The 14,349-nt window shown below is 41.2% G+C and overlaps 1 protein-coding gene across 6 annotated transcripts in view; it reads left to right on the top strand.

The window, feature by feature from the left end:
- DYNC1I1 (dynein cytoplasmic 1 intermediate chain 1) overlaps positions 1 to 14,349 on the top strand; it is a 459,873-nt gene that overhangs the window by 255,233 nt on the left and 190,291 nt on the right. For all 6 annotated transcript variants that reach the window (XM_069729353.1, XM_069729352.1, XM_069729358.1 and 3 more), the window contains 2 exons: positions 5,649 to 5,748; positions 7,346 to 7,471. In XM_069729353.1, coding sequence (XP_069585454.1) covers positions 5,649 to 5,748; positions 7,346 to 7,471 — 226 coding nt within the window. The remainder of the gene's footprint in view (positions 1 to 5,648; positions 5,749 to 7,345; positions 7,472 to 14,349) is intronic.

Genomic DNA, 14,349 nt, shown 5'->3' on the forward strand with positions numbered 1-14,349 from the left:
TTTTTTATCGTAGGTACACTTCACCAGTGACAGACAGAATCTAAGAACAAAGACCAAAAAAATCACATTGTATGACTTTCACATAATTAATTTCTCTTTACCTCTTTACTGAAGGCTTCAGGATCCGCAATCCAGAGCACGGTTAACAGGGCTGTCTGAGACCGGCCGGTCCGAAGGCACCTCCAGAGTTCTCTTTTTAGGTGGAAATCGTGGCCTACCACTAGCGCCTGTGTGTTGTAGTGCTTCCCTGCTGAGCATTCGGGATAGTCCTCACAACTTCTGTTCTCGTTCATTCCAGTTCTTTCTAGTTCTTTCTATTCTCCGTCCCCCAGGTTTGTTATGGCTAGGACGCACCCGTTTGACGGGAAGGCTCGGAGCTCTTCCGGGACCCTAGAGATGCCCCTCTCCACGCATTGCCCCCTATGTCTGCTTAGGTTATGTAGGGTAGACAGCCAACCTATAATTAACTGTCCTGCGGTATTTGAAGTAAGGCATAAAGTCAGTTACTTCCTCGGTGTTCCGAGCACCGGCTACGCGCCTCAGTAGGATGTTGCCGTTCTCCGGGCATGACTCCTACTGGCTCTCCTTTGTGTTTTGATCTCGTTTCTCACTGTCCACAATATCCTTCGCTTCGTGTCCTTTCTTTGGATGCCGCCGCAGATAGCGCAGGTGCAGCTCCGTAACGTTCTATCCTTGTCGCTAGGTGCCTGCCAGGTTCCCACGCCTGACAGGGACCCCCCCTGAATCTTCCCCCGCAACACCCCCTGCCACGGGATGTTGTCTGAACAAAACCCAGTCAGCTTCTGACTAACTTCCCATCCAACCCCTAGTTTTACCAGTGTGAGGAGTGGCCTAATAAATAAAACCCTTTGCTCCCCCTAGTGGCCGGAGTGTGAAGTGTAATGTGTTCTGGTGATACCTGGTCAGATGATCTCCTTTAGTGCCATCAGACGTACCATCACTTCCCTTAGTGGCAGAGCGATACAACTGCAACGACCAGATCTCTGGGGCGCTGCACTTGAATGGAACCCCAGACCAAGGAATATTCACAGTCATCTTATGTTTCTTCTATTTTCTAATAATTGTGCCAATGGTTGTTGCCTTCTCACCAAGCTGCTTTCGTATTGTCCTGTAGCTCATCCCAGCCTTCTGCAGGTCTACAACTTTGTCCCTGGTGTCCTTAGACAGCTCTTTGGTTTGAGCTTCTGGGCCTTGGTGGAGAGGTTAGATTGTGATTGATTGAGTGTGTGGACAGGTGTCTTTTATACAGGTAATGAGTTCAAACAGGTGCAATAAATACAGGTAATGAGTGCAGAGTAGGAGGCATCTTACAGAAACACTAATAGGTCTGTGAAAGCCAGAATTCTTGCCGGTTGGTTGGTGAACAAATACTTAATTCATGCAAAAAATGCAATTTAATTTTTTTTAAATCATACAATGGGATCTTCTGTTTTTTTATTTTTAGATTCTGTCTCTCGCAGTTGAAGTGTACCTACAATAAAAATTACAGATCATTGTAGGTGGGAAAACTTGCAAAATTGGCAGTGTATCAAATACCTATTTAATAATTTATCTCTATCTCTCTTTATCTATTATCTATCTATCCATCTATCTATCATCTCATATTTATCCCATATGTCATGGGGATGATGCAACAGAGAGGAACCAGAAGACTGCAGCATCTGATTTCTCCTACTCCTGCACTGACTAGAAGCACTTCACCTTTATATTAAGCGATGCAGGTTTCTTTTAGCAGTGCCGGAGTTAATCTACTCAGTTGAGAGCTCCTGGAAGCTTTTCTGCATTATGCTCTCAGCTGTTCAGTGTTGACCACTCCCCTCTCCTATCTAAACTGTACTCTGGCAAGCAGGCATTGCCAGAGCTAGCTTCATGCTGCATGGTTCACGAGTTGGTGCTGTGTTGTTTGAGAAGGTGTTTGGTGGATTTATCTAAGACTGTTGTTTGGTTTTGGTTGTGTGCAAAGCCTCTCCTCCTACTTTGGCTTTTCCCATCCTTCTCTACACGGTGTCTCCCTCTGTTGTTTGAGAGTGCATTTTTGTATCATTTATATTTTCCTTTATCCCTGTTCATATTACCTTGTTAGTCTGGTTAGAGAAGGGATACAGACAGAGGGCGGATTCAGGAGCTCAGCAAGGTACGTGGCCCCGATGTCTTCACCATTAGAAGTAATCATGGAAACAGGGATAGCAAGGGTGTCCCTAGCATTAGGTACAGGTAAGGAGTCCCTGGTCCCCGAATACCTGACAATAGAGTCGTGACACCATATCTATCTATCTATCTATCTATCTATCTATCTATCTATCTATCTATCTATCTATCTAATATCCCATATTTATCTATCTATCTATTGGTCCTTGCTTTAGGGAAAAAAAGGTAGACAATCCCTTTAAGGTGAAGGCCCAAAACCTGAGGCTGTGCCATAAAAAGAATCTATGGATCCATATGGCCAAGGAGCCCATCTGCTATGTAGTACTGCCATATGAAAGGCACTGCAGGGCTGATCCTATAGACACTGCCTCTGGCTTCTACTAGTAATGTCTGATCGATTCTTACCGATCCCTTCAAAGCCAGGTTAATATTAACTTCTGTGTGGCTGACCCATACGTGGCGGATGACATCACTTACCCCCTTTATGTTCCTTTCTGTAATATTCTGCATAATCTGTGTTTTATGAGCAGTGATTTATTTTCTATGGAAATGTATTGATGATAAACGACTGCTCTTATTACTGCACAGAGGCTTTGATGTTCTGTTGTGGTTACATAAGGTTTCAATGTAAGATTCTGTGTCATATGTAGAATCTTTATATGTCCAATACTGATAAGAGATTAAATTCACCCTGAAATTAACATGTTAAGGGCCACACGCCGTAATGTATGGTGCATGGTCCTGGGCCTTAAATCCATGCAGGGTCAAGTGCATGAGCCCATGTCACCTTGGCGGACCAAATTACCCAGCTTTCCTATGGCTAGATCCACAGAATAGGAGTGCACTATATACATGGAAAGGGAATAGTCTAAGTGCTGCGATCATAAGGAACTACCATCTCTGCTGTTTAACCCCTTTAGATGCCACTGTCAATCGTGACAGTAGCATTTAAGAGGTAGGACATGGGGGATGTCTCTTTTCTGAAGCCCAGCAACCAACACCCCACAAAATGATTGCAGGGTGCCAATGGCATTGTAATGGCGGCCAAGGTAACTGTCGGGGGAGGTCAGTGAAAACCCTGTGTCTGAAATGTTTGTACATCTGTAGGACCTGTATCTAGGCTTCTTAAGAGATCATTAGTTTTACAATACACTGCAATCCTACAGTATTTCACTGTATGGTACAAGTGATTGCAGGTTCAAGTCCCCTAGGGGGACTAATAAAAGATGTAAAACAAAAAAATGAAAAATATTTTTCACAAAATTAAAAAATGTTCAAGTTCATATCACCCCAACTGTTTTCTGGAACATAATTTTTTGGTATCTGAATTAATAAAATATGATAATTGTTTGAAACGGTAAAAGCCAAAATGAAAAAAAAAAAATCTATATGGCAAAGTTGCTATTTTTGGTCACTTCAGCTTCCCAAAAATTGAATAAAGAGATCAGAATGTCGTATGGAAATGGTGATGATAAAAACAACGGCTCAATTGTCACGCAGTGATGTTCTTCAGTAAGAAAGGGGGACCTCAAACTGTCCCTGGAACTGGGACTCTATCCCTGTCCTGGGGGTACTCTTGAAGGTAGAGATGCCCAAGTCTCTGATCTTACTGTGCTCCTTTTAAACCCTGATCTGTCCCCTCCCTCAACCCATAAGGCATGGGACAGAAATGCAAGGCAAGCAAGACACAAAGACAAAACTGGGATAACAGAAAGCAATAAACAAACACTCGCCAAAGGTAGAGCGGTATATAGGGAAGGATAGGAATGTACCAACCAAATGGGAATAGGACAATGAGGAAAGCATACACCCAAAAACAGCACGCAACAATCTCCAGTAGAAACAATGATCTCCAATTCAGCACAGCATCTCTAAGGAGCTACGAACAAAAGCTTTCACTGGCAAGGCAGAGAAAGTCTGGCCAGTTTTATAGGGAGAGGTAATGACCAGATCAGAAGCAGCTGAAATGGAGCTGCAAGTTTCTGACCAGCATAGAAAGGGTCTTTAACCTCTTCATTGCCAAAGGAAACCAAATCCATTTAATATGGGTCATAAACACACAGGCTAAATGAAAGATCTGGGATTCACAACACGTAGTGATCTTCTACCCCAAGATCTTCCAGGAGGAGGTGACACACTCGTGACATCGTTCTTTAAAAAAAACAAACATTCCCTGATACAATTCTACTAATCCAAAAATAAAAAAGTCATAGCTCTTGGAAAGAGAGGAAGTAAGTATCAAAAGAGAAGAGGAGCCCTGGGACTCTGCTGCCTCAGAGCCTGGAGTCGGCCCTACCACTGTAACTAATCTGACACTAGTCAGAGCAGGTCAGGGCCTTAACGAGGACCTGGAGTAGGAGACATATTTGTAACCATTTTTTTTTTGTTTCTTATGCAATACTCCATGAGAAATACCACGCCTACTACTGTATAAAGACCAGCGATCATGTGATCACTGAGTCTTCTTTCTTTTCCTTTTAATTCTTTCTCCTTTTACTTTCTTTGTTTCTTTTTTCCTTCATTCCTTTTTTACTTATTTCTTTCTTTTTTCCTTCTTCTTTTCCTTTTTTCTTTCCTGTTTGACTTATATTTCTTTCTACATTCCATACTTTCTTTCTTCGTTCCTTCTTTCCATCTTTTCTTCATTCCGTTCTTCCTTCTTTCTTTCTTTCCTTCATTCCATTTTCAAATTTCTTCCTTCCTTCCTTCTTTCTTTCTTTCCTTCTTTCTTTCTTTCTTTCTTTCTTTCTTTCTTTCTTTCTTTCTTTCTTTCTTTCTTTCTTTCTTTCTTTCTTTCTTTCTTTCTTTCTTTCTTTCCAGCATAATAGGAGTATAATGCAGCCCCATAGGAATATACTGCACCCCATTGGAGTATAATGCAGTCCCCACAGTATTATGGCCATCACGTACTCATTGATTTAAAAAATAAATCAATACATTACTCACCTCTCCTTGTTCCCCGGCTGCAGCGCATCTCTTTATCAGCTCCTCTCCGATACAGTAGAATGCGAGATGCGGGGCGGGAGATACTGTCACCAGGTTCCCCTGACTCAAGGGCCCCATAGCAGCCGCATGGTCTGCCGCTATTAGTGGCACGCCCCAGACTGGAGGCCCCTGGGGGAGAGGAGGCCCTAGGCAGATGCCTAGTCTGTCTGCCCCTAACGCTGGCCCAGCACACATACAATATGCATGCCCTCCACTATCCAATTTATGTACCAGAAACAAATAGCAAAATAAAAAACCTATCACACCGAAAAAAAATCTGTGTATTTAGTAAAGTGTTTTATTTTACTTTTTGTACCACTTACTCCTATTAAATATTAGACGGGGAATAAAATACATAGTATATTTCCTTAAAGAAAGGCTTGATGAGGCAGTCCTAGGTGTCTTGGATAAAAGCAGTATACAAAAACAACATAAGAAAATTCAGTAAAAAATGACTGCTCGTATATAAGTAACAGATGTTTTTTTTCTTAAAGGGACATCCAGGCGGGGGCCAACCTCTCATTTAATCGACAGTTCTATGATGAACATTGGTCAAAACATCGGGTGGTTACTTGTCTTGACTGGTCGCTGCAGGTACAACAGATAAGTAATAATAACGTGTGCGGTCACATTTATGGACAATAAAGTCTAGCGGAACAGCTCCTCAGAGAGTGGAGAAAGGGACAGCAGCAAAGATGGAAACATGAAAATCCAGAGATTCCGAATTAAATGTTTAAGAACTGCATATGCTTATTAATTACAGGTGTCATCCATCTAAGCAAAAAGCACATCTATACTTTCTTTTTCTCCCCTCCATCTTTGTCTCTTTTATATGTCCATTCTGCATTATTTCCTTCCTTCTTTCCCTCACTCTATTGCACTCATGTTTTTTACAACCCTGTACAACCATATAAACTTTCCTCCAACATTCCTCTTTCATCATTTCCTGCATTTTGCTTTATTCATTCACTTGCATTTTCATATTTTCCTTTCTTCCTCCTTCCATCCGTCCTTCTTTCTTTCCTTTCTTCTTTTTACCTTTGATCTAACGAATCACAATAAAACCCATCTCTCAAGCACATTGTTCACTATGACGACCTTTTTTTCTCTTTCTTTTTCTTATTTCCTACCTTCCATTTTATGTATGTTTCTTTCCTTCCTTCATTCCTTCCTTTCATCCATCTATTTTTCCTTTCTTCTATTTTTTACTCTCTTTTTCCTTCTTTCTTTCTTTCTTTCTTTCTTTCTTTCTTTCTTTCTTTCTTTCTTTCTTTCTTTCTCTTTCTTTCTCCTTGTTCTACCTTCCTTCTCTTCTTTGTTGCTTTCTGTTTTTTCTTTCTTTTTTCCTTACTTCATTTTTTCTTTACTTGCTGCTCCTTTCTTTTTCTTTCTTTTTCTTTCTCCTTATTTCTTTCTTCTTTCCATGCTAACTTCATGCCTTCCTTTCATCCATCCATCCTTCCTTTCTTCCTTTTCTTTTTCTCTTCCGTTTTTGTTACTTTTCTCTTCCTTTTTTTCTTTCTTTCTCCTTATTTTTCTTTTTATCTTCTTTCCTTTCTTCCTCCTTCCGTCCTTCTTTTTTTTCCTTTCTTCTTTCTACCTTTGTTCTAAGGAATCACAATAAAATCCATCTCTCAAGCACATAGTTCACTATGACTACCTTCTTTTTCTTTTTCTAATTTCCTACCTTCCATTTTCATTTATATTTCTTTCCTTCCTTCATTCCTTCCTTTCATCCATCAATTTTTACTTTCTTCTATTTTTTAAACTTTTTCCTTCTTTCTTTCTTTCTTTCTTTCTTTCTTTCTTTCTTTCTTACTTTCTTTCTTTCTTTCTTTCTTTTTCTTTCTTTCTTTTCTTTTTCTTCATTCTTTCTCTTCTTTGTTGCATTCTGTTTTGTTCTTTCTTTTTTCCCTACTTCCTTTTTTCTTTACTTGCTGCTTCTTTCTTTTTTTCTCCTTATTTCTTTATTCTTCTCATGCTAACTTCATTCCTTCTTTTCATCCGTCCTTCCTTTCTTTCGTTTCTTTTTGTCTTTTGTTTCTTACTTTCTCTTCCTTTTTGTCTTTCTTTCTCCTTATTTTTCTTTTTATCTTCTTTCCTTCCTTTCCTCCAGTTGTGATGAAGTCCATCTCTCGTGCCCATAGCTCACTTTATACTTTATTTGTCTTCTGTTCCATCCATGTTCCAGTACCCAGAACTAATGGTGGCATCTTATAATAATAATGAAGACGCTCCTCATGAACCTGATGGTGTTGCCTTAGTGTGGAACATGAAGTTCAAGAAAACCACACCAGAATATATATTTCATTGTCAGGTGAGGCCACATTGTGTTATATTATGTAGATAGATAGATAGATAGATAGATAATAGATAACGGATAGATAGATAGATAGATAGATAGATAGATAGATAGATAATAGATAACGGATAGATAGATAGATAGATAGATAGATAGATAGATAGATAGATAGATAATAGATAACGGATAGATAGATAGATAGATAGATAGATAATAGATAGATAATAGATAACAGATAGATAGATAGATAGATAGATAGATAGATAGATAGATAGATAGATAGATAGATAGATAGATAGATAATAGATAACGGATAGATAGATAATAGATAGATAACAGATAGATAGATAATAGATAGATAATAGATAATAGATAGATAGATAGATAATAGATAGATAATAGATAGATAACAGATAGATAATAGATAGATAGATAGATAGATAGATAGATAGATAATAGATAACGGATAGATAGATAGATAGATAGATAGATAGATAGATAGATAATAGATAGATAGATAGATAATAGATAACGGATAGATAGATAATAGATAACGGATAGATAGATAATAGATAGATAACAGATAAATAGATAATAGATAGATAATAGATAATAGATAGATAGATAGATAATAGATAGATAATAGATAGATAACAGATAGATAATAGATAGATAGATAGATAGATAGATAGATAGATAATAGATAGATAATAGATAGATAATAGATAGATAGGTAATAGATAGATATATAATAGATAGATGGATAGATATTAGATAGATAATAGATAGATAGATAATAGATAGATAGATAGATAATAGATAGATAGATAGATAGATAGATAGATAATAGATAGATAGATAGATAGATAGATAGATAGATAGATAGATAGATAATAGCTATGTGTCTCACAGAACTATTTTATTACATGGTCTATTTTTATCCCTCTCATTATGAAGCCTACGGATGTTTAAGAATATTTGCTTCCTGTTTGTGCCGCCTCCCGGTTGAGGTTGCTGCTGGTTACCATAGTTACCATAGTAACCAGAGGCCTGCGGATTACCAGTAGATTTTTCCAAGCCTCCCGCTTCCCATTCGTACACACTACATTACTCCTCTTCTATCTGTCTCACAGCATTTCTGATCAAATCTGACTTCTACACTGCGGGATGACGTCGGCCATATCCCACGCCAATGTTCATGACAGCGTTCTTTATTCTTTTTGCATATAGTGGCCGTGTTACTACAGTATATTAAATGAACAATTGACCCACTAGACTAGTTATCAGAGCTAATGCCATGTAAATAGGGATGGAATATCATTAATTGCGGGAGGATGCACAGAGCACATACGTATTTCAGGGTCTTTTATCTGAGAAGCCACCACCATCCATATTTGTTCTTTTCAACCAATTGTTAAACTTACCGTGGAACTGTCCTCATTTTTTCACAGCTGAACAGAGCCTAAAGTCACCCAGATCACAGGCCAGAAGAGGTTTGCACCCCTAATTGCCAAAGTGGCTACAATCATTGTCCATATTTTTTGCCCAGAGGCCCTTTGATGGTGCTTTGATTACCAACAGGCCCAGTTATGGTGGGTGTTATGAACAGGTGATTCAGAACCACAATGGACCTAGTGGTTAAGAGCACACAAAGTGACTTGATAGTTACTGATAACATAGGACGAGCTCTGAGACGTGGGAACTCTGCTGACCGCAATCCCTAATCCTATCATACCACCTTAGAGGTAGCCGTGGATTGCGCCTAACGCTCCCTATGCAACTCGGCACAGCCTGAGAAACTAGCTAGCCCTGAAGATAGAAAAATAAGCCTACCTTGCCTAAGAGAAATTCCCCAAAGGAAAAGGCAGCCCCCCACATATAATGACTGTGAGTTAAGATGAAAATACAAACACAGAGATGAAATAGATTTTAGCAAAGTGAGGCCCGACTTACTGAATAGACCGAGGATAGGAAAGATAGCTTTGCGGTCAGCACAAAAACCTACAAACAACCATGCAGAGGGGGCAAAAAGACCCTCTGCACCGACTAACGGTACGGAGGTGCTCCCTCTGCATCTCAGAGCTTCCAGCAAGCAAGAAAAACCAATATAGCAAGCTGGACAGAAAATATAGCAAACAAAAGTAACACAAGCAAAACTTAGCTTATGCAGGGCAGACAGGCCACAAGAACGATCCAGGAGAGAGCAAGACCAATACTGGAACATTGACTGGAGGCCAGGAACAAAGAACTAGGTGGAGTTAAATAGAGCAGCACCTAACGACTTAACCTCGTCACCTGAGGAAGGAAACTCAGAAGCCGCAGCCCCACTCACATCTACCAGAGGAAGCTCATAGACAGAACCAGCCGAAGTACCACTCATGACCACAGGAGGGAGCTTGACCACAGAATTCACAACAGGTAGGACAGTTAGAGGAGGCAAAACCTTACTAAAAGTAGATGTTTTGGTAGTGATCTTGGGCACGTTCCTAAGCCAGGGCCTAAATATCCAGAATTTTACTTGTGTATATTAGTAACTATGCTTTGATAGTGCCATGTTGGCTGAAACATGAAAGTGCCATGATCGGAATATTCCTTGGGAAAGGCGGGTCACCTCATATGATTATTAGACAGTTAGCTCAGGTTAGGTGAGCCAGGCGTTGTCTTGTAATGTGAAACCAACCTTAATGATGATGCTTAAGTTTATGGGATGGGAATTCCTACAGTAGAAGCTGTGCGACACATATGTCCACCTCTGGACCTATCCTTAGACTGTGAGATTTAGCGTGTGAGCAGCTCTTAATATGGCTTCCATGGAGAAGGCTTAGCACTAGCTTCTCTGTCTATCAGTTCCAAGGGGTTGTTCTGGCCTTTACTTTTCAACCCCCTTGCAGGGATTTGGCCTCTTGGTTGGGTCCATGGAATGACAGTCGAGTGAGCTGGCTGAGGGTAGTTAGAAAGAACCGTGAATACCAGGAGGCCAAGGACGGGAACAGAATCAACAGGCTGAAGGATAGTCAAAACATGGTTCGAGGTCAAAGACGGAATATAACAGGCTTAAAAAGAGCTCGAAAAGCATGGCTGAAACTGATCACATATAAACCATAACTGGCAACTCCCAGCAGTATGCTGGGAGTTTAAATGGGGTGTCGTGATGTCCCATTGGCCACAGCAGGGAGCTCATTACTCCTGCTGAACAGTATACACACCCATTCTGCCAGACTCGGTTGCACTTCTACAGGACCCAGCCACCATAGTATCTCTGGTTGGACAGAGGCTGCGTCCCTCAGAGTTTCTGGGCTCGGTGTGTCCTAATCAGCGCTTCTCAAATAATTAATAGAGAAGCACCTGGTGACGGAAATAGATGTTGCAGGACAGGTAAAGATGATGTCAAGACATTTACAGCATTGTTTCTTTTTATGCCAAATGTTCCACAATTTCAAGGAGGCTCCCGAAAGAAAGGGAAGTTGGCAGATCTCCTATGGTGCCATGAAGACTTCCAGAAACTAGCCATTCCAGTAGGTTTCTTGCACCCCATGAGTGTCAGGGAGGAGGACACTGAGGAGTGAAGATGTTGGAATATAGTAGTCAACTTGGTGGAGTACAGGAGTGCAGATGTGGTCCATAGAACTGGTATGGACATGGCCAATAATTTGGAAACGCAATGCATCCGAAGACTTTGCCTCCTAAATGCCAGTGGTGGGAAATATGATTGTTGCCCTGTCATCACAGTATTGCCAAGAATCTGGGTCCAGTACTGAACCTTTAATACAGCTCCCTCAATTAACATAGTACACCACCCTCCTGGATGATCTGAGGTCCTCAGAAGCCTCTCCAACTAGACTTCTTCTAGTTTATGGTTGTCATGTCATTGATTGGGCACAGTATGACATCGGGAGCCTCCATAAATCCTCTGATTATAAACTCACCCCTCCCCCACTGTAACCTATTATAACATAAAGTGCACTTGTAGTACATTCATGACGATATTATTGAAAGCCAGTGGAGCGAGAACTTGAGATCCCGCGAAAGCCTTCTGCGCACATAGTAGGTGTTGATATCCATCTGAGAACATAGCAGAAATAGGATTACATTATTATTTTTTTTTGCCGTGAGTCTTGGTGAAGAATTATGTGTGTTTTCTTAATGACAAGAGGGCTGACTCACTTGTGTGGTTTGTTTGGCGTTGCCCCGAGATTTTACATTTCATCGCTTTTCACAGTATTTTTTTTTTCGGTAATATAGGTTCCTTTGCCAAAAGGAGAAGATTTAGGTAATTGAAGTCTGTTTGCCTTGTGTTAGTCGTAGTCAAAAGAGATTACTTACAGGTGTTCCTTCATTAAGTTGGCAGGGCGCTCCTCGTCCAAGGTCATTGACACCTTCCTTGTGATGTGTTCGGAGGCCCGCAGCTGAAACGCTTGCCACCCTGCCAGGTTCTTAAAGGAGTTTTCTACTCCAGTATATGATGAAAACCTGTGCCTTTAAATTTCTACCACTTAAAAGATTTCTGCTTTTTGTCAGTGAATTGGAATATTATTCCTTAAAGGGTCATCGTAATGTCAAACAAGTTGATCTTGTTTGGTAGATAATGTGATAAATAGGCAATCTGCCATTTATTAAAAAAATTAGTCCATATTATCATTAAAAAAATCGCTCCACAGTGCTGGCCGCTAGGTGTCCTCCTACGGTATAACTTGCCGTTTTCTGTCATGTGTCATCTGTCACTAGCAGAAGAGATATTGGGATGGATTACAGGAAGTGGAGGAGTGGTCTTTATATCTCCACAGGAATTGGAGGAATGGTCTTTATCTCTCTACAGGAAGTGGAGGCATGGTCTTTACATTTCCACAGGAAGTGGAGGAGTGGTCTTTATGTAGAGGAAGTTGAGGCGTGGTTCTTATATCTCTACAGGAAGTGGAGGCGTGGTCTTCATCTCTCTACAGGAAGTGGAGGCATGGTCTTTATCTCTCTACAGGAAGTGGAGGAGTGTTTTATATCTAGAGGAAGTGGAGGCATGGTCTTTGTCTACAGGAAGTGGAGGCATGGTCTTTATATCTCCACAGGAAGTGGAGGAGTGGTCTTTATATCTCCACAGGAAGTGGAGGAGTGGTCTTTATCTCTCTAGGGGAAGTGGAGGCATGGTCTTTATCTCTCTACAGAAAGTGGAGGTGTGATATTTATCTCACTACAGGATGTGGAGGAGTAATCTTTATCTCTCTACAGATTGTGGAAGCGTGGTCTTTATCTCTCCACAGGAAGTGGTGCAGGTTTTTGACTCTACAGGAAATTTGGGCATGGTATTTATCGCTGTACAGGAAACAGAAGCACGGTCTTTATCTCTGTACAGGAAGTATGGGCGTGGTCTTTATCGCTGTACAGGAAACAGAAGCATGGTTGTTATCTCTCTACAGGAAGTAGGGGCGTGGTCTTTATCACTGTACAGGAAACAAGCATGGTTGTTATCTTTCTACAGGAAGTAGGGGCGTGGTCTTTATCGCTGTACAGGAAACAGAAGCATGGTCGTTATCTCTGTACAGGAAGTAGGGGTGTGGTCTTTATCGCTGTATAGGAAACAGAAGCATGGTTGTTATCTCTTTACAGGAAGTAGGGGCGTGGTCTTTATCACTGTACAGGAAACAAGCATGGTCGTTATCTTTCTACAGGAAGTAGGGGTGTGGTCTTTATCGCTGTACAGGAAACAGAAGCATGGTCGTTATCTCTGTACAGGAAGTAGGGGCGTGGCCTTTATCGCTGTACAGGAAACAGAAGAATGGTCGTTATCTCTCTAAAGGAAGTAGGGGCGTGGTCTTTATCGCTGTACTGGAAACAAAAGCATGGTCGTTATCTCTCTACAGGAAGTAGGGGTGTGGTCTTTATCGCTGTACAGGAAACAGAAGCATGGTCGTTATCTCTGTGCAGGAAGTAGGGGTGTGGTCTTTATCGCTGTACAGGAAACAAGCATGGTCATTATCTCTCTACAGGAAGTAGGAGCGTGGTCTTTATCGCTGTACAGGAAACAGAAGCATGGTCGTTATCTCTCTACAGGAAGTAGGGGCGTGGTCTTTATCACTGTACAGGAAACAAGCATGGTCGTTATCTCTACAGGAAGTAGGGGCGTGGTCTTTATCGCTGTACAGGAAACAAGCATGGTCGTTATCTCTCTACAGGAAGTAGGGGCGTGGTCTTTATCGCTGTACAGGAAACAGAAGCATGGTCGTTATCTCTCTACAGGAAGTAGGGGCGTGGTTTTTATCACTGTACAGGAAACAATCATGGTCGTTATCTCTCTACAGGAAGTAGGGGCGTGGTCTTTATCGCTGTACAGGAAACAGGAGCATGGTCATTATCTCTCTACAGGAAGTAGGAGCGTGGTCTTTATCGCTGTACAGGAAACAGAAGCATGGTCGCTATCTCTGTACAGGAAGTAGGGGCATGGTCTATATCGCTGTACAGGAAACAGAAGCATGGTCGTTATCTCTCTACAGGAAGTAGGGGCGTGGTCTTTATTTCTCTGCTGGAAGTGTGGGCAGGTCTTTCTATTTCTACAGGAAGTGTGGGAGAGACTTTGCCTTTTTACTCCTACTCTCCTGATGCTCAAACTGTATTTTGGCAAAACAGAGAGACGGACTTTAAATTCCAGATGGACAAGCTATTGGACAATGGCAAGAGTAATATTTCTGGAAAGGGAGAGAATGAAAGTTACAGACTTACAGTACTGGTAGAAAGCTGAAAGGGGTTGTCTGCAGTCACTCTGTGTGACTGCAAAGTTATGAATCCACCCAGCACATGCACTGCGCTGCGGGGATTCGCTGGTTTCAGACCATGGAGCAGAGGGTATGTACGAATTATACATAACCCCGGCCAGTGGGCGTGGCCTCGCTCTCCATACACTTGTA

The sequence above is a fragment of the Ranitomeya imitator genome, chromosome 6 (genome assembly GCF_032444005.1).
Source record: "Ranitomeya imitator isolate aRanImi1 chromosome 6, aRanImi1.pri, whole genome shotgun sequence".
Classification (NCBI taxonomy): domain Eukaryota; kingdom Metazoa; phylum Chordata; class Amphibia; order Anura; family Dendrobatidae; genus Ranitomeya; species Ranitomeya imitator.